At 38.4% G+C, this 26,471-nt stretch overlaps 1 protein-coding gene and 1 pseudogene across 8 annotated transcripts in view; both read left to right on the top strand.

Annotated features, from left to right (window-relative positions):
* Herc3 (HECT and RLD domain containing E3 ubiquitin protein ligase 3) overlaps positions 1 to 26,471 on the top strand; it is a 176,249-nt gene that overhangs the window by 87,495 nt on the left and 62,283 nt on the right. For all 7 annotated transcript variants that reach the window (XR_015452864.1, XR_015452863.1, XR_002396187.2 and 4 more), the window contains 7 exons: positions 6,991 to 7,014; positions 7,103 to 7,192; positions 9,164 to 9,334; positions 11,153 to 11,296; positions 12,197 to 12,363; positions 15,626 to 15,692; positions 16,156 to 16,238. Coding sequence is in view for 4 of the 7 variants with exons in the window: in XM_021261066.2 (XP_021116725.2) it covers positions 6,991 to 7,014; positions 7,103 to 7,192; positions 9,164 to 9,334; positions 11,153 to 11,296; positions 12,197 to 12,363; positions 15,626 to 15,692; positions 16,156 to 16,238 (746 nt within the window). In the remaining 3 variants the exon portion in view is untranslated. The remainder of the gene's footprint in view (positions 1 to 6,990; positions 7,015 to 7,102; positions 7,193 to 9,163; positions 9,335 to 11,152; positions 11,297 to 12,196; positions 12,364 to 15,625; positions 15,693 to 16,155; positions 16,239 to 26,471) is intronic.
* Positions 18,003 to 26,178, top strand: LOC147827132 (cleavage and polyadenylation specificity factor subunit 7 pseudogene; annotated as a pseudogene). The gene is made up of 2 exons (XR_015452865.1): positions 18,003 to 18,044; positions 19,685 to 26,178. The product of XR_015452865.1 is annotated as a cleavage and polyadenylation specificity factor subunit 7 pseudogene (transcript).

Raw genomic sequence — 26,471 nt, 5'->3', positions numbered from 1 at the left:
AAATTCACAGAAACAGAAAATAGAATAATGGGTGGGAGGGGTAAATGGGAATTGTTATTTAATGGATATAAAGTTTCAGTTTTCAAGAGAAAAATTTCTGAAGATCCTTTTTTGTACAACAATGTGAATATACTTCTATTAAAACCATACATTTAAAAATAGTAAAGGTGTTAAATTTTGTGTTAGCTCATTTTTACCAAGTTTTAAAAAAGAAACCATATGGGGCCGGGTATTTAGCTCAGTGGTTACGGTGCCTGCCTCACAAGTGCAAGATCCTGAGTTCGATCCCCGATACCAAAAAAAGAAAAAAAAAGAATGCATATGAAAATATGAATTTCCAGCTTTTCTTGAAAACTTGAAAAATCTGGCAGTACAAATTGTTTTCCCAGATGGCACCAACTGGCTGGAGTTCAGTAGTGGCTCTTCAGATGAGGCTTGATGGAGGCCACAGTCCCCATAGCAGATTGATGTACCCCTGACTCGGAGGAAAGTACCATTTGCTAATTATTGTCTTCTCACTTCCAGCCTACTTTAGTCATCTTATGTCAACTGCCCAGCCCTGTAGGCCACCTCTGGTTTTAGGACTGTTGATAGGAAAATGTTACACACCCCCTACCCAGATTTCAACAGTGTGTTCGGATGTACTGTTCAAGGAACTGTGGATTCCTACCTGCCATCCCTAGCATGGCAGGAACTGCTCACTTTGATTGCAAACTGGCTTTATATATATGCCTGTTTCTTTAGAATCCCCCTTAGCGGCATGTGAATTATGCCAGAAAACAGAGTAACTTTATTATTGTAGTTAAGTGATGTGCAGGAAACACATTTGAAGTGAGACCTTTGCCAGGTCAGCAGATTCATTGCCAGTAGTAGGGTAATGTTTTTCTCTGCAGGCTTTTTGGAGGTCAGCAATGGTGTCTATAAGCAAGGTATTTAAATAGGCTTATTTAACTAATAAACAGGCAAGATTGTGCACTTTGTCAGATAACAGATGATGGGTGCTACATGCAAAGTTGTATCTTTCTGTAGAAACATTTTAAATTGACACAGTGTTAATTTTTAATAAGATTTTATGATTACCCTGAAGAAACAAAATACTTTGCAGTAAGAATGAGGTGTTCTTCTTGATGAGATTGGATGGGAAATTTAACAGGGCGCTAGCAATGAAGTTTGCTATCACTGAATTTAGAAATTATAAAAAGATAAACTTTTCTGTTTTATCAGTTTGTGAACTCTTTGAATGATAAAATGTTAAGTGCTGAAGCAAATCTATGAATTATATAAGCCAACTGTTTTATTTTTAGGTTAGGAAATGGAGGCTCAGAGAAGTTAAACAACTTTTCTATGAAGTCTGTTACCTATAACTTTTCTTACCTATTGTTTCTGTGACTTGATCCTTTCCTTTTTTTTGGTACCGGGGATCGAACTTGGGACCTTGAGCTTGTGAGGCAGGTGGCGGAACCATTGAGCTAAATCCCCGGCTCCTGATCCTTTCCTTTTGACCCTGGCAAAGAAGTTGCTCATGTTAAAATTTAGATTATCATGATTGGTTTCCAAATGGAGGTACTTAATGAACAAATTTCACTTTTTGAGGGGGTTCTTCAATGATAAAGGTAGTTATTATAGAAAGACAAAATTAATGTATATCCTTTCGTGATTTCCGTGGAGTTTTTCCTATTGTATTGGGTATGGTGCAATTAGAAATCGATGTTCAAATTTCTTGGTATCTTGGATATTTGCTACTGCTGTTCCATATATACTTTTTTATTTTAACCACTTTATTATTTTAGCCACTTTAAAGTAAAAATGATAGATTTTTTTTTAAAGCTGGCTACAGCAAAGGCATTATAGAATATAGTGTAGAGCACGTGCTTCAGTTAAAAAGGCTGAGATGTAAGTCTTAACTCTTGTCTGCTGGCTATGGCCTCAGTCAAGTTCCCTAATTTCTGCAGGCTTACCACCTGCAATTGTGAATGAGAACTATGACAGTGTTGTGAGGATTAAATGGAAGAATGCATTGAAGGATCATTAGCAAGATGCCTGAGGTATAATGAGCCCTCAGTATCTGTGTTTCACTAAGCAGTTCTGCAGCATCGAATGTATATCATATTCCTGAGTGAGTCATGGGGGCTGGAGACAGGACCTGGAAATGGTTCTGTCTTTGCTGCGTGTTTGGTTCAGTTAAGAAGCTGCAGTGAGAAAGAAATTACAGAGGGATATGCACACATGTGCAGAAGGAACATTGTAAAGTGCCTGCATTCTACTCATTTTCGGAACAGCTATTAGTAGTTTATTTCAGTCAATAATGTGCCATCATCTATGCTTGAAAATCAAACCCCCCATAGTGTGAGCATCTTTGCAGGCTCCCATAGAGGACAGCACAAATGAGGCATTCAGTGATGCACGGAAATCCTGCAGAACTAACCGCCAGAGAGAGCTTGCTGTCTGGCTTTGTTTGTTGAAGGAGATGCACTGCACCAGGGCAGTGTTTCTGCACCAAGGGGCAGTGTTTTGCATGTGTAAGACAGTGCAGACCCTGAGCAGAACTATCTGCATTTCCTCCCGGAATTGCAGGTGTTTGTGCAAATGTCTCCTGCCTACTCCAGCTGGATTTAGGAAATGTTTTATTGGTATTATTTTTAAAAAAATATTTGTAGTTCTTTGGTTTTATACAATTAATTCCTTCCATTTTACATGTTTTAAAAGGTGACTTTAGGTCACAGTGCAACCCTGTTTGAATCAGGCACCCTTGAAGTTGGTTCACCAGTACTTTGTTAGTTTTAAGTTTGTGAGACCCTTTTTGGGGGAGTGGATATCCCAGGATACTTAGCCTCTCTAGAGATGAGCACTTTTCCTGATCAGTCCGTATGCATCTTTCTAGACTAGAAATAGTAGCAGTGGGAGAAAAATTGCTGAAACTTATTTCACAGGAATGCCAGTATTAGAAGCAGTTTCTAAAATATTCAACAAGCACAAAAAAATCAGCAAAATTATTATATTTCAAATATAAAAACTCATAGACTTATAAAAATTTATAAGACAGGCATGGTGGCACACATCTATAATCTCAGCTACTTGGGAGGCTGAGGCAGGAGAATCTGATGTTTGAGACCAGCCTGGGCTGCAAGACCCTGTCCCAGAAAAAGGGCTGGGGATATAACTCTGGTAGAGGATCCCTGGTTTAATCCCTAGGACTGAAAAAAAATACCAAACAAAAGTTTTAGATGTAGTTCAGCAATTTCTTTTGATTGAATCTTAATCCCTCCTTTGCCTTCCTGAGAGTGGGCACCTTGGTTTTCAAAGGCTTCATTATCTTCCGTCTGCCTTGGTGGCTCCCCTGGGGTCTCCAGTCCACCAACTCTGGGAAACATGTCTCTGGCCGTGACTCTGGCTCCTAACCAAGGCCATTAAGATTTCTTTCCATCTGAACCAACTGAGAGAACAGTGACCCTGGGCTCTTTCACTGTGGGGTGTGGGAAAAGTCAGCTGAGGGGACAAGAAGCTGCAGAAGGTGGATGTTAAACAGGGGTAGGGAGAGAGAAACAGAACAGGAATGAAGAGCCTAGAGATTCAGAGGAAGATCATGCTGTTGACTGAAGAATTATATTACACCATCAAGAATACTAATACTTTAAAGTGCTGGGTACTAGGACACTGTCGCGTCACCACTGTTTGTAGTTACTGTTCTTGATACCCAGCAAGGGCTCACTGCCTGATGTGCATAGAAGCAAAAGAGAGTGAATTTTATTGTGCTGTTGACTGTCAGGGACACAGGAGCTATGAGCTCGAATCTTCCCAGTTCACTTGGTACTGTGGGAATCTGTAGGAAGGGAGAGGGGAAGAAGCTGCTTGTTGATTGGGAAGAAGGGAAAGTTTTAGGGTTCTTTTGTGCAGATGTCACATCTCTTTCACAGGTTGCATGTTTCTTTTCTGGGGGGTTGTGTTTGGTGTGGGGGATTGTGAGCTTGTGACTTCAAATGGCATTGACTGGATGGGCCAGCTACTTCTGTGCATGTACATTCTTGAAAAGCTGGTTTCAGGCCATCCTTGAGTGGGTTCTAGAAAAACAACTTAAATACTTTGTTATTTAAAGAATGTAATGGGGGTGTGTCCAGGCCTTAGCCAATTTTATTATTGCTTTTCCCATATCATTTTTTATATTCCAAGTGTTCACACCCTTTCTTTGCTTTGTATAACACATGTTCAAGAGCTTTCTTTTTCCTTGTCAGTAGACAAATAATGCTTAAACAGATCTCTCCTATAAGGAAGATTAAAACATTCTAAATATTGGTACTGGTGTTACCAGCTAGAATGGGTAAGTGCCTCATGTAAGGTGAAAAGTATGCACAGACTAGTTGTGGTTAAATCAAAGTGAAAGTTTATTACAGAAAAGTACAGCAGGTTACCCTATAAGCAAAGTGGGTTAGTTAAGAAGCAGAGCAGAGCTGGGCATGGTGGTGCATGCCTGTAATGCTAGCACTCAAGGAGGCTGAGGCAGGAAAATTTCTAGTACTAGCCCAGGCAACTTAGTGACTTAGGGAGACCCTGTCTCAAAATATGAAAAAGGCTGGGGATGTTGCTCAGTGCGAAGGCCCTAGGTTCATTCATTCTCCAGTACTGCATGCGCGTGCACACACACCCCCTTACCCACCTACCCACCCACCTAAACCAGAGCAGCCCGGCTACTCCATAGATAGAGTGGGTAGCCCCAGGAGAAAGATGGTAAAGCTAACTGCTTCATGGACAGAGCGGCTTCCATCAATGGGATCTTTCATTTTTATGGAATCTCAGTGGACTATTGATACTCATTTTTTTTAATAGGAAGGGGTGAGGTCTCCTGCACTAGGTGGAGTTTACTGTGCAGTGTGTTTGGAAGTCTAGGATCCCCTCTTGTCAGATCAGTCTCCATTTTGGCTTGCGTGTGTCTCATCCTTTTTGCCCACACATCTCACTGTCTTATCTCAAGGACTGTAGTAGCTTTCTAATTTACTTAACAGCCTAATTTGCATTCCCACTCTAACCACTTCAAGTTGCAGCTGCCTGCTCCTTTACTCTCAGGCTGCTGCTTTAAAGACTTGCCAAACCACCACACACACACACACATACACACCCTGTGCCAGTTTTGTGCACCCTTCCTGAGGATGGTCTTATCTTTTGTAGGTACCTAGACAGAAGGAATTTAGATTCTTAAGTTCAAAGTAATTAGGTACGGAGGCATGAGACTAGAAGAAAACTGAACTTTGCATAGTGCTGTGGTATAGTATGGTAATTATTGTTTTGAAGCAATTTCATTTTTAAACTTAGACTAATTAGGGATATAGGCATGGGAATGAGTCAAATTGCCCTGGCTTATATATGCATAATTTTTGGTCTCACTAGACTAGAATTGTCTCTCTGAATATTGTTTCTCAGTCTCGAGAAATGTTGCAGAATTCCTAAAGTAATCTAGTTCTAAAGGATTAACAGGGTGGATTTTAATTAAAATTGCCTTAAATGATTTCATTTCAATATTCATAAACACAAAAGGAAGTATATCCTTTGTATTCATAGTATTTAATTATAAAACCAAATCAAATTTACAAATAAAACATGAGAAAAGTCAATAAAATGCATCTTAGCTTCACCGACTTAATGTGATGAGCAAACCTGTCTTCTGAAGCAGTCCCAGCTGTCAGCTCAGAGCACTTCCATTCCATGTTCCAGTGCCTCTCTCCCTGGGTGACTCAGCCCTTTTCTTCCTTTCATCTGCTGTTAGTCCTCATTCATGCAACAAGCCAGGATTGCATCAGCCTTTTCCTTGGTAAAATTGCAGTATTTACCTGGCAAGACTGCTTTTCTCTTTTCCCCTTACCCTTGGACAGTTAGGTATTTATATGGCTCCAGTACAATCCTTAAAAAATAAATGTAAATCCTGTGTTTACGTTCTGTTCTGAGGAGCTCATTCAGATTGTGTTTTTATTTTGCTTAGAAGATCATTTTTAAAACCATAGAGTATTTTCAAATTTCTGGAATAAATTTATGGTTTTCTATTTGAGAAATATTGCTGTAGATCATCATGATCTATTTTGTTGATTTTTTTGTCTCTGTTAATGATATTTGTTACATAACTTAACACATTTCCAGAAGAGATTTCCTTTTTTTCCTTACTCTGTACATGAAACCATGACATACCTGTTAGATGTACTTCATCGTGGTTGTATTTGTTTACTAGTTCTCCTCTCCTCAAAAATTTATTTGTTGATTCAAGCATTGATGGAATGGTTTCCATTGACAGCTACTGACCTAAGTGCTGAGTCAGGGACAGCATACTGAATAGTCTTCTATGTATTTGGTTCCTCCTAAGTTTGTATGAAGGGGCATGCAGCATGTTAACACATAAAATTAATTTTAATTACAAATCCTAAATCTGAAATCCAAATGTTCCAAAATCTGAAACTTTCAGTGTTGAGAAGATGCCACAGGTGGGAAATTCCATACCATGAAACCTTGTAGCAGATTCCCTTCAGACTCTGTGCAGAAGATGTATATGAAACAACTGAATTATCTGTTTTAGACTTGGGTCCTATCTGCAAGATTTTTCATTATGTATGTGCAAATGTTTCAAAATCTGAAAATATCCAAAACATTTTTGGTCCCAAATATTTTGGATAAGGGATACTGAACCACTTCACACAATAATGTTAACCTGTGAAGTCCAGGTTGTTCAGCTTCTGGTTTGGAATTAGGTTTCTTGTAAAGAGAATTCTATTAATGCTGTGAATTATGACATGTTAGTGAAATGTCCTTTAATGGTTCTTTAAAATTTTTTAAATTTTTTCCCCTCAGTCTGTGCCATCAAAATATCTATTCTTTCTCCAAATCAAAATGTATTCAAATGGTGTTAGTTTCATGGTTGAATACTAGACTATATTTTATTGTTTATATTTTACATTTTTAGGGGTTAAAAAATCAGGTTTTGCAATTTAAGACTTCTTCTTTTTCTTTATACAGAAGGCTAGACCATCTATAATACAGGTAAGTGATAATTTTAAAATTTAAATATTTTTCCAACAGTACTCTTTGTAAAATACAGTAATATTGCCAATAATTTATTTTATGCTAGGATGCTGTAACACTTTGTTCCTACCCTTTCATCTTTGATGCCCAAGCCAAGACCAAAATGTTACAGACGGATGCCGAACTACAGATGCAGGTATCATATTTTGAAAATTTCCCCTTTTTACTATGCTTTTGCCATCTTACATACTCAGTTTTAATTTTGCCTGACAGGAGAAAGTATATCTGAGTGAAATTTCATTATAATTCTTAGAACTCTTCTAAGTTTTTTAAGTAGTATAGTATATATATGTTAATGAACATCTATGTTGGCTGGGAATAGCAAATATTTTCTGTAATGGGCTTAGTTACTTTTCTCTAGTTCCTGAGACAAAATACCTGACACTCAAAGTTAAAGGGGGAAAGGTTTATATTGCTCACAATTTGTAGAGGTTTCAGTCCATAATCAGCTGGCTTCCAAGGCAGAGTGGCACATGGCAGAGGGATAACAGTTCGTGGCAATGGAAGACAGCAAAAGTAAGAAGGGAAGCAGCAAGCTACCCTAACAGCATCTCCCTGCCCCTTTTATCTTATCCAGACTCCTTAGGGCAGGTAGCACTCACTCCCTTACTCCTGGTGCCCTGGAGCTTAGCACTGCACCTTGAATCAGTCCCAGAGTCACACATTCTAGACCCATCTACCTCAGAAAAAGCTCTGCCTCTGACTGCATGAGGCTTTAGGGGCATATCTAGTTATAAGCCATAACATGGCCTTATAGTAAATATTTCAGGCTTTGTGGGCGCTATGGTCTGTCCATAAAACAAGAAGTGATAGACAGTACATAAATGAATAAGTAGTGGTATTTGAATAAAACTGTGTATACTAAAGTTGGATTTTATCCAGTTTTCAGTTGGGAAATAGTATTCTTTTTATTTTTTTTCTATGACTTAAAAGTGTAAAAATCTTTTGTTAGCTCAAAAACTGTTCAATAGCTGGATTTGGTGGTTCATGCCTGTAATCTTAGTAACTTGGAAGGCTAAGGCAGGAGAATTGTACGTTTGAGGCCAGCCTGGGCAATTTAGTTGATTTAAATCACTTTCCTGTACCTGTGTATAAATTATATGATTCATAAACTGTTTCAGTTAATCTGTGTTTTAGAGATGAGATTAAAGGACTTGTGTGTTTTGTAAAGATAAGTAACTTGAAAAATAAAAAGAATAGGCTGGGAATACAGGTCAGTGGTTATAGTACTTGGCTAGCATGGGTTTATTCCCCAATACACACACACATATACCCCACCCTGCAGAAATGGGCAGCAGAATAGATTTGATCTATGGGACCAAAATTTGCTGATCCCAGATGTACAGAGAGATAATTAAATGAATCTTGACTACTTTAATTGAATGGAAATTTAAGATATAGAGATTTAATAGGGTTTAATACATATTTTTATTATAAGATACTGATTTCAACAAGCCTACCCAGGGACTTGTGAATTAGCAATCAATATCTGACAGTTTTTACTGTTGGTAGATATACGCGCCATTCATCTCTCTGTCTCTCTCCATATCTGCCTTTCTGTCTCTCTGTAGTTCTGTCTACATGTCTGTTTTCATAGATGTACCCATGGTACTGACAATTCAAAGGTCCTCCAGAGAAATGGATACTTTTCACAAAAACTTTTTTAACAAATGATTGTTAGGTTTTCTTACCTGCCATTTTGAAAACCATGGTTTTTACCAGTCTGTCCTATTTCAAGTACCTTTTTATTTTGGACTTAATCAACTAGTCAAAATCACTCTGCTGGATCTAGTTATAAGTCATAAGATTCATAAACTGTTTTCACTTAGTGTTTTTTTTTTTGGTACTGGGGATCAAACTCGGGACCTTGTGCTTTCGAAGCAGGCAGAGGGACCACTGAGCTAAATCCCCGACCCACTTAGTCTTTTTGAGACCAGATTTAAAGATTTGTGGGCTGTGTAAAGACAAGTAACTTGAAAATCTGTAAGAGAGGAAAAAGGACAACATGGAAGTGTAGTCAGCCCCGCCTGGTTCCAAGGCACAGCTGGCTGCTCTTCTGTCCTCAAGGGTGCTTTGAGTAACTGTGTTGTGGGGTATGTCGTTCCAGGTAGCAGTCAATGGAGCCAACCTGCAGAATGTCTTCATGCTTCTCACCTTGGAGCCTCTGCTGGCCAGAAGCCCTTTCCTGGTCCTTCACGTTCGCAGGAACAACCTCGTTGGAGATGCCCTAAGAGAGCTGAGCATTCATTCTGATATTGATTTGAAAAAGCCTCTCAAAGTGAGCTCCTTCAGTATATATACCTCTAAATGCCCTCAGAGGTTTTCATTAAACAGTGAAAGCAGCAAAGATCTTATTAAAATTGTGGAGTACAGCCATTCACAATTTCTTTCATTTATTTTATAAGAAATAGTCACTTTTTTCTGTAAAATCACCAGAGCATCTCAGTGAAACATCAGATAAAAGATAAAAGTGCTAGGGATTATTTGAGGGATCATAGGGCTTTCTGTGCCTTCCTCTGCTGTCTTTGGCATATCCTCTGTAGCCCTACCAAAATAAGCAAACAACAACAAAAAGTAAAGCTTCAGCTGTATACAACTCTTGAGCTATTGTTTAGGAAGATTTGGATGTCAGAGAATTAAAAGAAAGTAGGTAAAATAGGAGACTGGAAAGGTAAGAAATTGCCAATGAGGCTGGTGATCTATCAGGATAGGCAATTTAGCAATCTGAAATTTTTAAATTTAGAAATTGTTTCTTCCCATAGACTACATATTTGTATTATTGGTTCCTGTATCCTAGGGTTTGGCATCATGTTTGGTACGTAGTTGGGGTTCTAGAAATATTCAGTAAATAATTTGAAGTTGTTTAAAGTCATACAAGTTCTGTGTCTTTATTTCTAATCCTGTTGTAAATACTGGTTTCAGAAATATAGTAGGCAAGGAATTGAATGATTATTTCCATAATATTGTTAACCCTTTCTAAAATTTGATAAGTAGCATCAGTCTCATCAAATTCTTTCTAAGACTTATGAGTTATATTTTTAATATTGCTTTTCTTTTTGCCAGTAATTCAGTCAGTAATTGAGATGGGGCTGTTCTTGCTTTGTAGCACATCTGAATTATGTTTTCTGCTGGTGTCTGTATACTTACAGCCCTAATATCTGTCCTACTCTAGATAGCCTGGAACATAACCATAAAGAAAAGCCTTCGCAAATGTTGTCTTTAGCTCTGGGCCTTAGCCATTATCTGTAAAATGTGGATAATAATGGTAATCCCTGTGCTTTGGCTGCTTTGAGGATTAGATTAATAGTTTTTTAAGTGTTAGCATAAGATTAACTCAGTATCATTTTTTGGTTTCCTATAGTCCTTACTTTTAATGACCATTATGGGTCCAGCATTCCTGTTTAAGCCCCTCACAGAGCCCATGTCTCTGTCTGCTCAGATTGCCTTCCATGCTTCCATGACACCAACAGTTCCACTGAGAGTGATTTTTTTCAGAAAGTGTTCCCATACTCAAGTAAATCATTTCTTTCTCTGTGTCAAAGTATTTACCTCTCATATATTTCATTCTTTGAAAGTAAAATGTATTCTCTAATTGCTTCTTTTATATTTGTTTTACTTCTCTCAAATAGGTAGTAAACTCTCTGTGGATATATGGTAACTTCTGATCTCCTTTGTGTCCCTTGGAACATCTAATAAAAGTTGTGTACATCTATAAGCGTCTTGTTAAACATTTATGCAGTCAGCAAAATCAAAAAATAAACCTTATAGTTTTCATTGCATCAGTATATATTCTCTGTTAGGTTTTTTGTCCTTCGTACTGGTTTTAGAAAAGAATCTTCTAAAAGATAAAATTTAGCCATGTTCTGTGGCACACATCTATAATTCCACCTTCTTGGGAGCTGAGGTAGGAGTGTAATCTGAGCAACTAAATGAGGACCTTCTCAAAATATAAAAATAAGAAGGGGTGAGGGTACAGTTCAGTGGTAGAATACTTGCTTATCAGGTGTGAAGCCCTGGGTTCAATCCCTAGTGTAGCCTTCCCCGAGCCGTCGATTTCCCTGAAATATTAATTCTGTTTTCATGATATGATTTTAAGGTAATCTTCGATGGGGAAGAAGCAGTGGATGCTGGTGGTGTTACAAAGGAATTCTTTCTTTTGCTGTTAAAAGAACTTTTGAATCCCATCTATGGAATGTTTACCTACTATCAGGATTCAAATCTCTTGTGGTTTTCAGATACAGTAAGTTAGTAATGTTACAATTAAACAAATGGATTGAATTAAACTTCCTTTTTGTTTTTAGATCAATCTCATTTTAACTTTGTAAATGAGAGAATAGCAGAGATCATTTAAAATGTCTAAGTAATGTAGTGAAGAGTAGTTTTCCTTTTCTATCTGTTGTCGAGATCTCAGTGTGTTTCCTCAGCCTTGAGCCCCACTGCCATTTCTAGTAGGTAAGATCCAGGTCTTAATATCTACAAAGGGTAAAAAGAACACAGTGTGATAAAGAAATTGATTTTATAACATGTGGAAAGTCAGTAGTCAAACATGTCTTCTTTTAATACAAATGATAACTCATGTATGAATATGCACACACAGGCATATGTGGACTTTATTTTAAAAAATTCCCTAAGAGGACTGTGTTCTAGAAGGCATTCTAAATTCATTCAGCCTACAATTTATAGTTGCTTTTTTTCTGCAGATTTTCTCTAGATTAAAAAAAGGTAGTCACCAGCCACATGTAGTTATTTAAATTTAAACAATAAAGGTCCATTTATTCAGTTGTTTTAGCTGCATTTCAGATGCTCAGTAGACACATCTAACTAGTGGCTACTATAAGGGGCAGCACAGAATAGAATGTGTCCATCGTTGCAGAAAGTTCTATGGACAGCCCTGCTATAGATAGCTAGGCTGTTCCCAGTGTCACTGGAAGGGTCATAAATGCTTGCCTTGGTCCACATTAGATCTTTTGGGGAATAATGGTACTTTTGTCAGAGATGTTTCTCTGCCTCAAGAGGTAACTTAAAATATGAATGTGATCTTTACTGTTTTATTCTGAAAATATTTTGAGATAAATAGTACAGTGTTTTGAAGGCTGCAGTCACTGCATTTCTTTAACACATTTGTATATTTCCTAAAAAGTGTTTTGTAGAGCACAACTGGTTTCACTTGATTGGCATCACTTGTGGACTGGCAATCTACAACTCGACTGTGGTTGATCTCCACTTCCCATTGGCTCTCTACAAGAAGTTACTGAATGTAAAGCCTGGTTTGGAAGATTTAAAGGAGCTGTCACCCACTGAAGGAAGGTACAAAGCATAAAAGACACACAGATTTGTGTGGATGACTGTTCTGTTGGCCTGTGGCACAGGGATTAAACACTGAAAATACCATATGTCCAAATTTGGCTTTTTTGAACCTGTGGAGACTCTGTTGTGTGTTCTTTGTCTTAAAACATAATTATACAGCAATGTTTGAAGCATTTCTGTGTCACTGTAAAGACAAAGGGCACAAAAAGAAAAGAGAAGTCTTAGCTACCCAGAAATACAAAACAATCTCTGCTTTCCTTATCCTCAACAAAATGTTAAAGCTTTGAGACTTGCCATAGTTCAGAGATAATAAAGTATTGAAAAGAAACTTTTTAAAGTTCATTGATTGATAGGTAGTTCACGTACCTTACAATTCACCAATTTAAAACACACAATTCCATGAATTTAGTGTGTTCCCAGAGTTGTGTGAGGTAATAACCACCACCACATCTAGAATATTGTCATCATTCTCAAAAATAAAAAGAGCCTTGGTTGTCATCCCCAATCTCTTTATTTTCCAGCCCTAGACAACCACTAATCTAGTTTCTGCTTCAATGAACTTGCCTATTCTGGAAATCTCATGTGAATGGAGTCATACAATATGCTGTCTTGTGTATCTGGTGGCTTTTGCTTAGCATGTTTTTAAGATTCATCCATGTTGTAGCATTTATTAGTATTTAATTTTTTAAGTTTGCCAAATAATAGACCATTGTACATGTACACTGTTTCATTTGTCCAGAAACATTTAGGTTTTTCCACTTTTGGGCTGTTAGGGATAATGCTAAAAAACACTTTTTACAAGTTTTTGTGTAGACATTAGTTTTTAGTACTCTTCATACATACCTAGGAGTGGAATTGCTGGTTTATAATTGTATATTTAGCCTTTTGAGGAACTGCCAGACTATATTCCAAAGTAGTAAAGTCATGTTTTTATGTGATTCTCTTTCTGGCTCTTGAAACTCCTTTTATGCTTGAGTTTGTCAGATTGGTGAAGTACATAAGAAGGCAACTTCTGCAGAAGGAAAATCCTCTTTTTATAGAGAAAAGGCACTAATTGTAAGGTAGAGTAAGAGGAGGAATGGTCCCTACAATGCCTTCTAGTAATGAGACTATGACATCTCTGGTATTGGATACCAGTACTGAGAAACCATAAAGCATGGGTGGGGCATGAGCACCAAGACAGGAAGAGAAAATTTAAAAGGAATATTAAAAGACATCAGAGGAGAACCAGGCAGTATTAATTTTTTAGTTCCTGAGAGAGAAGCCTAGATAGTGACAAAAGTATGTATTATAGACTTTGCAGTTCGGCTGAGAATTACATATTTTAAGTAATGATGTTGGCTGGTTAACTGGCTTCAGATTCAAGTTCCATGCTAGGCGTTTACATCTTGGCAACTCCTGATGGAATTGCAAAACTGGAGCTCACTAAAGAGGAATGTGTGAACAAGGTCTAGTTATAAGAATGTATTATCTTAAGAGCTGGGATAAGATATTGTTGACATAAACACATTTTTCTTTTTAAGAGTACACTTCTTCAACATCCTTTAATGTAACAGATAGTGAAATGTTTTTATCATACAGAGTCTTCTGCATTAATAAGAAAACCATTAACTAATACTTCAATCTTTGCATAGTTTCCAGTACTGGAGATATAAATTGTGTAAAGACTTTGAGAGGATATTTTTCAGAATATGTAAGTTTTGCAACTTTAAGTCCATGAAAATGCATTATCACAACATTTACTTTGCGTGTAAGCATTATTCATGTTTGTAAAAACATTGCAACTTCCTCAGTAAATGAAGAGATGATGCCTTTTTTGTTCACTTTGATTTGTGAAAGACAGTGTCTTTGAATAACTACATATGTGATGATGACCCATTGTGGATTTTTTTTCTTCTTTTGTTTTTGTGATCCTAGAGATTGAATCCAGGGCTTTGGGCATGCTAAACAAGCACTCTACCACTGAGCTACATCCTTATCCTTTTCTAAAGTATTGTTTTGAGACAGGGTCTCATTAAGTTGGCCTGGCTGGCCTCATACTTGTGATCATCCTGCTTTATTCTTCTGTGTAGCTGGGATTATAGCTATGTGCCACCATCATAGTTTTTGATTCAGCTCCTTGAGAGACTTAGGTTGTTCATCACCATATTTCAGATGACCACAGTTAGAAAAGTGGGTGCTCACAGGTACCAACCATATTGGTATTTATGTTTCACTTTTTGACCTATTTTTTAGTGAATATGGCTTTTCTGCTTTTGTTACACTTGACAATGATTTGCATACTGTTTATAACTGCAAAAATATGTATATCATTTGCCTATTTTATTGTATAATGTGGTCTATGAAGTGTTCTGTTATGTTTTTATGCTTTTCAAATCCCCTTTTAACAATGAAAAATATCTTTTAAAGACTTTTTATCTTTGAGTTCTAGGGATTGAAGCCAGAGCCCTATGCATCCTAGGCAAGTGCTTTTCTGCTGAACTACATACCTGCCTTAAAGAAATTTTTTTTGGTACAAGGGATTGAACTTGGGTCCTTGTGCTTGCACAGCAGGCAACGAAACCACTAAGCTAAATCCCTGGGCCCCTAAAGAAATTTTTAAATTATTTTTTCTAAAATTACCGCTTTTGGAATTTCAGACATTAGGAATTTTAGACATAAGAAATTTTGATCTTTCAGGATTTCAACATTTGTGATTATGAGGTTCAGAATTTCATCTTTTGAGATTATGGCCCAAACCCACAATTAAGACTTATAAGCAAATGAAGTAACTTTATGGCTTTTTTTTTCCCTCTCTGTACCCGTGTTCAAACTCAGGACCTTGCGCTTGTCAGGCAGGTGTGGCACCACTGAGCTATGCCCCAGGCCCTATGACCTTTTTTTTTTTAATGATGGAAAGATTATTTTAGTAATATGGTTGAAACCTGTCTCTAGGGCCATTGTCGTACCATATTCTCTTATATATTTCTATATAATACAGTACCAGGGTTAAGAGAACACAGTCATGTCAGATACTAAATTCATCTCAATTTCCCCATATATCCATTAAGATTTGTCAGTAGAAAGGGAAACAATACAAGTCTATTGCCATAGTTCTCTTCAAGGAATAGGTACATGGTTTTCTGTCAGTCTGAATTTAGGTTCGTTGTAGAATCTTATTTTTTAGTTTTTCCTTGCAAATGATCTGGACCAGTAATTGAGGTGTAAACACTACTGCAATGTTTGATTTGTTCCTTTTCCTTTTATGTCATTTTATAATTAGGAGTCTTCAAGAGCTTTTAGATTATCCTGGTGAAGATGTTGAGGAAACTTTCTGCCTCAACTTCACGGTAAAAATCTCCATACTGATTATTGTGGCTGTTCCATCATTCTTGCAATTCGTAATTAATATTAGTTCTTCTCTAAGTCAAGCAACAAAGGGATTCTGTGAATGAAATTATTTCACTTGTAGTATCTTGAATGTTATAGGTGTTCAATAAATGTGTTGAATGAATGATTGTACAATTAGGAAAATTACCTAAGCATTAATCTTCTTTAATCTTAACATGTACGAAATATTTTTGTATTTCTTTTCCAGAATTCTGTCATTTTCTTCTTGATTGCATTCATTGATAACTCCATAACTTAAAAGATGTCTTTTAAGGTGCTGATGTTTTCTGACTGATTGTTGCTCTCCTTAAGTTTTCTGTAATAATAGTCACTAAGTACATTTGTTCCTAAAACCTGTCATTTCAGTTCTAGAAAGGTAAGTATAAGCAAAATTGAGACTTTTTTTTTCTTCCTTAAATGTAGATCTGCCGAGAAAGCTATGGTGTGATTGAACAGAAGAAGTTGGTACCCGGTGGAGACAAAGTGACTGTGTGCAAAGATAACAGGTTAGTTGTGACTGTGGACTATGGCAGACATGGCTGTGTTTTCTTTGGTTTTAACTTTTAAGCCCAGAATTGAGATGACATTTTAATCCCTCTGTTGAGGAGGTAAGGGTCATAGAGCAAGAATCTGCAGATTATAGTGAATTCTTAATAATAGACCAAGCACCAGATCTGTTTAGCTCTACATCTTACTGGTTTTGACTTCGGGCAAGTCATGTAAACTGCTCTCAGTTTGCTCATCTGTAAAATAGAGATTGTAATGATTGTCCTGCTTATTTTGTGGGATACTTGTTAGAATAAAGTGAGATGGTCTGTAGGAAACTATTGAAATGAATGAACTCCTAGAATGTAGCATAGAGTTTCTAGTATCTAGGAGAGTACCTGGCACAAAAATGCTACAAAAAATAGGTGTTATTAATAAGTGGATGTTATCAGGTGTGGTGGCACCTGCCTATAATCCCAGTGCTTGGGAGGCTGAGGCAGGAGGATCACTGCAAATTTAAGGTGAGTCTGGGCTACATAGTGAGTTCAAGCCAGCCTGCAAACATAACCCCCAAACTGTTAATAAAATTATGTATATGTAGAAGGAAAAACCAACTCAGACTCAGATTCGGTTTCTCCTACTCTACTTTCACAACCCCAGTTATTTTTGATGTTCTCCCCACTAGTAAGCAAGCAACTAATTCTGCATCAGATACCTGGGAGGTATCTTCTAATTCATTTTGGTTCAGATCTGCCTACCCAGAAATGAGGGTGCCTTGGTGTCTTCTTTGAGTCATCTTCCAGTGGCCTCCACATGTCCGGCACCTGAAAGGTCCCTGAAATCTGTCCTTTTGGGTTTTCATGGAGATAGATGCTAATATACAGTGGGGAAACCCTGCAAGGCTCATCTGTTCATATTCTTCTTGATCTGTCAGTGCAGCATTCCTTCTTCCCTGTAGGGCCAGGATCCTTCTGAAATGGAGGCCTTACTATCCACTGTCAGATAAGGGATGTCAGGGAAAGGCAGTGGAGATAAAGAGTTTTTGTAGCTTGCTCTGAGAGGGAGTTAAGGCCAGAGTCTATAGATAAAACCTCCAGATGTGTGTGAGTGCATGCACATGTGTGCGCGCATGCCCTTGAGAGAGAGATAATATCACCAGATGCTTGCTTCTGTTATTTTACTGCTGACGAATTTATAATATAAGCTTTCAGTTAATTTGTTCTGCCTGCCTTATAAAAATTCAGGTACATTTAATTTTTTATGATGTCGAGTTGTCTCTTTAGAGGAGAGAAGACATTCAATTTTGTTTACTTCATATTAAACTATGATAATCTGTGTATATATATCCATTTAGTTTACAAACACTAAGTGCCTACTGTGTGTCAAGCATGTTGCCAAGAATAGATGAATAACTTCTGACACTAAGAAGCACAAGATGAGTTGAGAAGTATCAGTATATATGACTGATTGTCATAGATTATAGTATATATGATAGGAATTATAGGCAAAGTGCCATGCACTACAAGTGAGAGGCTAGAAAGTTTTTACTAGACATTGAAGAATGCAAGAATGGGGGAAACATTTCAGGCACAGGGAGTAATGTAAGTCAGGACTCTGAAGGTTGATATATAACAGGTTGTTTAACATTTGTGGGGTGGGGACTAATACATGGAGGGAGGGTGGTGACAGAGTAGAAGTTATCAAGGCCTGGAATGGACTTGCACTGAGATGTGGTTGATATCAGTTTCATAAAGATAACTTTGGTGGCCTTATAGAAATAGACTATGTATACAAAGACTGATTTGGAGGCTGTTGGAGTAGGTCAGGTAAAGAATAGTACGGGCCAGAATGAAGGTGGTGGAATACAAAGTTGGTTATATAGTCAGCAAGAGCAAGTGTCTGATTATATGAATGGTACAAACAAGAAAAGTATTGACAGTAATGCTGAGATTTCTAATTTGGACAGTTGAGTACTAGGAAACAGTATAAAGTAAATTTGAGGGGTGAAGTTGCATTTGAAAGATGTTGCTTTTGACATATATGTGATTCCCAGGATATTATATTTAGAGGAGAAAGTTTATGTGTGTCTCAAGAAAGGAGTCTTATAAAAGTGTTTTGTTTAGTTACTTAGGGCAACTTCAAAATCACCAGTGAATTTGAGGTCACTTAGGAGAACCACAAAGAAGTGGGAAATGAAATTTTTAAAAAGGCAAGGAAAATATGCATCCATAGAGGAGGTATATAATTAAAATAAAATGTAGACCCTTGAGATGATGACTTGAGCATCATTAACAGTAGGGTTGAGGGCCGGGGGCAGATTTAGCTCAGTGGTTCTGGCACCTGCCTCACAAGCACAAGGTCCCGAGTTTGATCCCTGATACCAAAAAAAAAAATAATAATAATAATAGGGTAGAGGTAAAGCTTCTTGGCTTAAAGAGCAGCTTCAGGGGAGAGATGAGCAGAAGTCCTTCTCCAGTTGGGAGGGCAGTGGGTGAGGGAGGCTGTATAGAGGAATGCAGGGTCTCAGTTAAGCTCTAGAGAAAGTTAACCTACTGGAGAATTGTATTCAATCTCTAACTCACTTTGGGCTTTAGTTGGCTTCTTATTTTAAATAATTGCAAAGAGGCAATCCGAGAACTCTGAAATTCATCCTTTACAAGTGATCTGCTTTGGTTTCTTTCCATTACTTTTCCTTTTGAAAACAGAAATGATAAAAAACCTAACAGACTTTTTCCTATATTTTAACAGTTTTAGAAACATCTAGAAGCTAGTACATATTGACTGTCTCTTACTGAAATTCTTGGAACCAAAAGTATTTTAGATTTCTAAGTTTTCAGATCTTGAAGTATTTAGAGCATAATGTTGTACTTAAAAAGCTTCAGGTCCGGGGATTTAGCTCAGTGCTTCCGGCACCTGCCTCACAAGCACAAGGTCCTGAGTTTGATCCCCGGTACCAAAAAAAAAAGTTTCAGATTTTGGAGCATTTGGATTTCAGGTTTCCAGATTAAGGGTGCTCAACTTGTATGATCTAATAAAAGATTCAGAGGAGAGTAGTTTGTGGACTTAGTGCCTAGTCTGAACTTGCCACCACCACCATATCCTCAGTAAAAGGGCCAAAAGTTCAAGCAAGAAAGGTCACAGCTGGTAGTGAGGCAGGGAGTGATGGTGTCTTTCTTACTTTGTTCATTCTCTGGGCTTGAGATCTTTTTTGGAGCTGTATCAGGAGTGGATCTGATGAGTTAAACCATTGCCATTACTTGAACAAGCTGGTTCTTTGCACTGGCCTCTTCCAGTGGATGGCACATAAGGACTTAGAAAGATGAGAAAAGAATGGACTAGAGAAGGAGAGTGCCTGGAGCCTAAATTCAATAACCCTGACCCAGTTGACCTGTATGATCATATGCCGATGAGGACCTCACAGCCCTCAAATGACAGAAACAGCAGCACTGACCCATCTTTTCCTTAGCTGCCTCCTCCTAGCATCCACCCACCCACCTCTCACCTCCTACTTCTTCTTCTGACTGTACCTCCCATTGGGGCCAACCCACCTTTCACCCTTCACCTTAATCCAGGCTTCTTCCCTGTACCAAATGCTACAGTGGGACCTCCACCAGCTATTTACAAGAAGGCCTGTACCTGCCGTGGCAGCTGAGATTCAGGCCCTCCATCCTCTACATTGAGTGAAGTCATATTTGAAGAGATCATGGAGTGGAACAAAGTGAATTCTAGCAGTGCCATTTCCAGAGTGTTATCTGGAGCCAGTGTAGGGGATTACAGTGACACAATGAAGACACTGCTTGTACCCATTGTGGTTATCAGACAGTCCCATGGCCACCACCAACACTGAGTGTTGCTGAGTCTTCATCTCTTAAGGACTGTCTTCATGGCATCAAGGCCAAGTCCTACAGGGTGGGTGCCGTATGGGGTGCTCCTCTGAAAGGGATACAGGTCTACAAGTCCTGGAAGAGCAGCAGGAGATACCGGGATCTGCTTCATAGTAAAGATTGGCATGATGATTATTTCTAAGAAAGGAATGAAGAGCCTGAAAAACACCAAGACAGGGAATGGGACCAGCACCACTAAGAAAGAAGTTGGGTTGGAAGCAAATGTTGTTTTAATGGACTTGTATCTCCACCTTGATCAGAACTAAAGGGCAGAGGATGCTCTACCTCTTCCCCTTCCTCTAAACCTTAACTCCCTCCTGACACCCATGGAATACTCTCTGCCCTACAAGTTTGAAGATGGCTTGCCATCCCTCCCAACTCTACACCCTCTGTTTGCCAGGGCAAAGAAATTGTGCCTTTGTGTGGTCAGGGCGGAGGCAGACAGGGAGAAAGCTACATGTCCAGGCTCTGATCTTCATAGATAATGGTGCTTTGTCCAAGAATGCATATGTATTTCTGACTCTCCACAAGCAGTTCAGTGGTAAGGTTAGTGGGAAAACTTTTTTCCCAAAGCAAATAGATCCTCCATGCAGGATCTAGTAATGACTGGGTGTGCCAAAATATGCCTGGGGTCCTGTCCTTAGCACTAGATCTGATGAAGCCAATAGAGTCCAAACAACTCCTTTACCTTTTCCCCACACCTTTGAGAGGGAACCATGAGAACACAAATTGCCTTGGGAAGACCTGCTTCTCTGATTTTGGGGTTTCCATCTCACATATTGCTAGTTTGTGTCCCTGACCCTGAGGGCTAAACTCTTTTGACTCCCTGGTGCCCAGCCTCCTTGGTGAACCTACCGTCCTAAGCAGGGGGGCCTGTGTGGATGCTTTAGGCTGGCAGAGCCCTACTACACTCCACTGCTTTGTGAATGGTTGCCGCTTGCAATAACCAGCTCTTGTAGTTGTCCTTTTTGCTGGGGCTCTTCTGTTTAATACATGGCGCCCTTCCCCCAAGAATGCTACTTCCTTGTTTTAAAGGAAGTTTACTGCCATTGGAAGATGGGGATATTGGGATGTCAGCAATGATAAACCCTAAGGAAGTACCAGGAGGAGATGGGAAGGAGGCCAGTGAGTTGGCAGTTTATAAAGGTTTCAGTACACACTCCAGTGGCTCCAAGGCAGGACAGTGTGGCAGAGGGGAATAGCAGGGGAATAGTTGCTCAGATCCAGGAAGCAGAGAGCAAATGGAAAAGTCAGGGAGGGAGATACACCCTTCCAGGCCACACCCCCATTGACCCACCTCTTCCCACCAAGCCCTACCTCCTAACAGCAAGTTTGCAATAGTGCACCATAATCCACCCACCTCCCAAAAGTCCCACCTATGATCTCATGAGGCTCTCTGGGGACATGTGATGTCAAAACCATTGTAATGTTGTGTTACAACACATTACATGATTTGGTGAAGCTAGTGTAAATAAGCCTGCTATGCTGCTGCAGGTTGATAAATATGGCACATATAATTATAGAGCATAATACTTGATAAACCAGTATGCTGCTAGTTTATATATTTAGTATACTTTTTATTATTTTAAAGTGAATTCCTACTTGCAGATTTTTTTTCCTTATAAAATGATATGCCGTGTTATACCAGCAGCAGCCTCAAGCATTTCATGTTTGTTGTCTCTTCATTACATCAATAGGCCACATCAAATGACTGCACATTTAGATTTGGATATGAACACACTAGGATGTTCACACCAGGATGAAACCTCAGTGGACTTTGTAGAACATAACCTGTCATTAAGCAATGGATGGACATATAACCTTAAGTCTTTCAAAGGATGTTTAACTTTTGCATCAGGTTTCAGGAGAGATCCTGTATCATTTGTTAGAAGCTAATAGTGGAATAGGCAAGCACACCAAGGAAATGGAATGATCAGAATGTCTCATTCTGGTGTGAGTCATCATAGTACTGTGGGTTTGGTGCATTCCATAGAGAAGAATGACTCACAGGCAAAGGCAATTTGTGATGTAGTGTGTAGCAGTGGTAGTCATTGGGACTTTTAATTCCTTTTTATATCTTTATTATTTCTCTTAGCTCACTTTTTATGTCTGTCATTGTTACTCTCAGTTTGTCTTTTTTCTGAGTTTTTTTCCTTTTTCTATGTCTTATCATGCTCACTGTCTTTCTTATTCAATAGCTATTTCTCTGAATCAGCAGTTGAATTGACTCAACATTTGCAAGACAAATGTGCAGGAATATTGAAATGTAATACAGTTCAATTAGAATAACGAGGTCTTCTCATACACAACCATAAGTGGAATGGGAGTTGAGTGGTCAAATCTAAAAGCATTCAGAGAAATAAACTTGCACAAATGCATATGAGAGGACAGAGTTGTAACAGAGCTACGTTTGGAAGCCTACCAAGCTGTGGTAGAGAAAAGGACATAAAAGGAAGGTGCTCTGAGTGGTGAATAAACCATGGTTGTTACTTCAGACACAACAGTGAGTGGGTGACAGGTGTTTGACAGGGGCATTGCTGGGTGAAGCTTCATTTGGATAATCAACATTAGCTTATTTGGATGATTACATAGTGAAAGACTTTGAAAATTAGAAAAGGTAGGTTTCATCCAGCAGGTCATAAGCCATTGTTGGTTTGTAAGCAAAAGACTCATGATGGAAGTGGGTCTGTAGCACACTTGCTTCTTCACTTTCTTTTTTTCCTTCTCCAATGTTTACATCTGTGGCTGGCAAATACATGCTCATGGCCATAGCTAATCCCTTGAATACATCTTAGCTTCAGTGATCACTGGTCCAATGAAGATGAGAGTATGTGTTTTATAAGAGGGTAAGGTTATAGAAGGAGAAGCAAACTCAAACTCATAGAGATGTAGTTTCTGTGGCCTGCCTTGGGAAATAGACAGAATAGGTAGAAGGAGGGAAGGAGAAGATCAGAGATCTTGATTCCTGAAACCTAAAGCACCTGACCTTGCTTTTACCTTTATTCTGAAACAGTTCTGAAGCTGTGGCAAAATCAAGGACAAAAGGCAAATACTTAACCTTATTGTTCCAGTCATTTATGAAATACAAGGGCTATAGGAGTTATGCACGATGAACTATGGGTCCAAACCAGATTATATTGTATAGCAGATCACAGGAATGAGCCCATATTTTTTTATGTTGTATTATGAAACTTTTTTTGGTTACTGTTTCTGAGCAATAGTTTTAAATTTTTTAAAGTCTTTGTACAATAAAAAGAGTGATTATGTTACATACTACCAGGCAAAAGAGGGAGCGTGATATGCTGTGCTTCAGATTAAAGAATGAACCAGCTTCAGTGGAAGGTCAGAATTTAGTTTCTGGCTTCTCAGGGTCACATTACTTATTGAACATACAATAATAAACTTCTCCACAATGAACGTGTGAGGTACTGCTTACATATCTGTCACTGTGACAGGCGAGGTACCCAGTAACAGTTACCTGCTTTAACTTACTATTACAAATTACCATGGACTAGTGGCCTGGAAAAAACAGAAATGTGAGGAGCAGAGCTGCCCCAGAGCAGAGGACGTGAACCTTCCAGTCTGACATACCACTGCCTCCAGTGCCAAGGAGATGAGATGTGCAGGCGCCAGCAGCACACATCCCTTTTGGCTGCCATATCACCACCCACAACGCTGAGAAGCAGAACTACCCCAGCGCAGAGGAGGTGAACTTCCTGGGCAGCCGGACCACCTGCCCTATTGCCCAGGAGGTGAGCCACAAGGGCACCAGCAGCCCACATCCCTCCTGGCCCAGACCACCTCCTGTTGAAATGTGAAGACACATAAACAAGTCTCAAAACCAGACTCCCAGACCACCTAAAGCAACCCCAAAGGGAAACGAGATAGAACAATCTGGTGCTCAACCACCTGGACTTGCTGAACTGCCAACGAAAGAGGATCTGGAAAAAATGAAATGAAAAATAATTTCTCAGATAACAGAGATTGTGTCCATAGTGCAAGACATGAATAATCTGGAGAAGACACAGATTAAAAAAAATAGAGGAGCTGGTAACATGATGGAATCCCAACATAGGAAACAAATGGAATCCATAAAACAAATGCAAACAGATTTCCAGGAGATTAAAAACTCCATTGAAAGTTTACGCAGCAGAATGAGCCAATGTGAGGACAGAATTTCAGATACAGAAGATAAGATTGCAATTAATGACCAGGAAAAGAAAAATTTCTTAAAAATAGTAAGGGACCATGAGAAATCAATCCAGCACTTTCTAGACGATGCAAAAAAAGAATAACATAAGACTGATCAGAGTCAATGAAGAAACAGGAGAGAGTGCAGATGACATAAAAAAACTGTTCACAGAAGTGATGGCAGAAAACTTCCCAAGCAAGGGAAAAGAACTTGACATACAAATAAGTGAAGCATATGGGACTCCAACTAGCCTGGATCAAAAAACATCTACACATAAGGATATAATAGTTAAGATTCCAGAAACCCAACAGAAGAACAAAATTCTACAAGCAGTTAGAGAAAAGAAACAAATCACATACAAAGGAAAGCCCATCAGAATCACAGCACAATAAACACAAACCCTTAAGGCATGAAGAGCTTGGAGAGACATATTTCAAGTCCTGAAGGAAAACAGCCTCCAACCTAGATTGATGTACCCTGCAAAACTATCTTTCAAAATTGATGGAGAAATAAAATACTTTGATAACAAAGAGCATCTGAAGAACTTCATGAATACCAAACCAGCACTCCAAAAATCTTTAGACAATATCCTAGGAAAAGATAATGAGGATCACAACCCCAGGAAGCACAGCATAAGGAATCCATTGGGCATGACAAGAAATTATATGCAAAGAGGGAGAATCCAACAAAAAGAAAAAGTCATGACAAGATTAAGTCAATACATATCAGTTATAACCATCAATGTTAATGATCTCAATTCACTAAAAAAAAAAATAGACTGGCAGAATGGGTCAAGAAGCAAGACCCAACATTATGCTGCATACAAGAAACACACTTAATTCAAAAAGAAACTCATAGACTGAAAGGGTAGAAAACAATATTCCATGCGATAGGAACCCCAAAAAAAGCAAAAGTAGCTATCCTCTTAGCAGACCAAGTGGATTTCAAACCAACACTGATTAAGAGAGACAAAGAAGGACACTGCATCCTTGTAAAGGGAACAATCCAAGAGGAAGAGATGACAATCATAAATATCTATAAACCAAACACTAGTGCACCCAACTATGTAAAACAAATACAAACGGACATGAAAAATCAAATAAGCACTAATATAGTAGTAGTGGGGGACCTAAGTACCCCACTGTCACACATAGATAGATCAACTAGACAAAAAATAAGTAACAAAATACTAGAACTCAATCAAACTCTTGAACAAATGAACGTAACAGATGTTTACAGAGTGTTCCACCCCACCAAATCTGAATACACATTCTTTTCAGCTGCACAGAGGTTGTTCTCCAAAATAGACCACATACTCACTCATAGAATATATTTAAGTAAAGTGCAAAGGAATTGAAGTTATCCCCTGTATATTATCACACCATACTGCAAAGAAATTGGAGATCAATAGCAAAAGAAACCGCAAGAATTTCATAAACACATGGAAGTTGAACGACACACTTCTGAATAACCAAAGGGTCACAGAGGAAATTAAAGAACAAATCAAGATTTTCCTTCAATTAAATGACAATGACAATACAACATATTGGAATCTATGGGACCCAATGAAAGCAGTCTTACGAGGGAAATTCTTAGTGGTGAATACTTACATTAGGAAAACAGAGTGAGCTCAATTAAACAACCTCATACTGAACCTCAAGCTTCTAGAAAAAGAAGAGCAGGACAAACCCAAAGCTCATACAAGGGAGGAAATTATAAAGATCAGAGCAGAAATCAATGCAGGGGACTAAGACAATGATACAAAAAAATCAATGAAGCCAAGAGTTGGTTCTTCAAAAGAAAAACAACATTGACAAACCCTTAGCAAACCTTATCAGAAAAAGGAAAGAAAAGGCCCAAATCTGTGCAATTAGGAATGAAAAAGATGAAATTATGATGGACCCAGCACAAATTCAGAGGATCATCTCAGTACCTGCTTTGAGAACCTATATACCAATAAGATGGGAAACAGAAGAAATGGACAGATTTCTAGATAAGTATGAATTACCAAAGTTAAACGAAGAAGACCTAAAAATTGTAAACAACCCAGTATCAGTCAATGAAATTGAAAACGTAATTAAAAACTTACTAACCAAGAAAAGCCCGAGTCCTGATGGCTTCACTGCTGAATTTAGACATTTAGAGAGGAACTACTGTCACTACAAATTCTTCAATGA

Source organism: Heterocephalus glaber, unplaced genomic scaffold (genome assembly GCF_053883595.1).
Source record: "Heterocephalus glaber isolate CG9 unplaced genomic scaffold, H.glaber_assembly_v1.0 deba00001454, whole genome shotgun sequence".
NCBI classification, from domain to species: domain Eukaryota; kingdom Metazoa; phylum Chordata; class Mammalia; order Rodentia; family Bathyergidae; genus Heterocephalus; species Heterocephalus glaber.
Note: the sequence above shows the minus strand (reverse complement) of the source record. Positions and strands in the feature narration are given on the sequence as shown.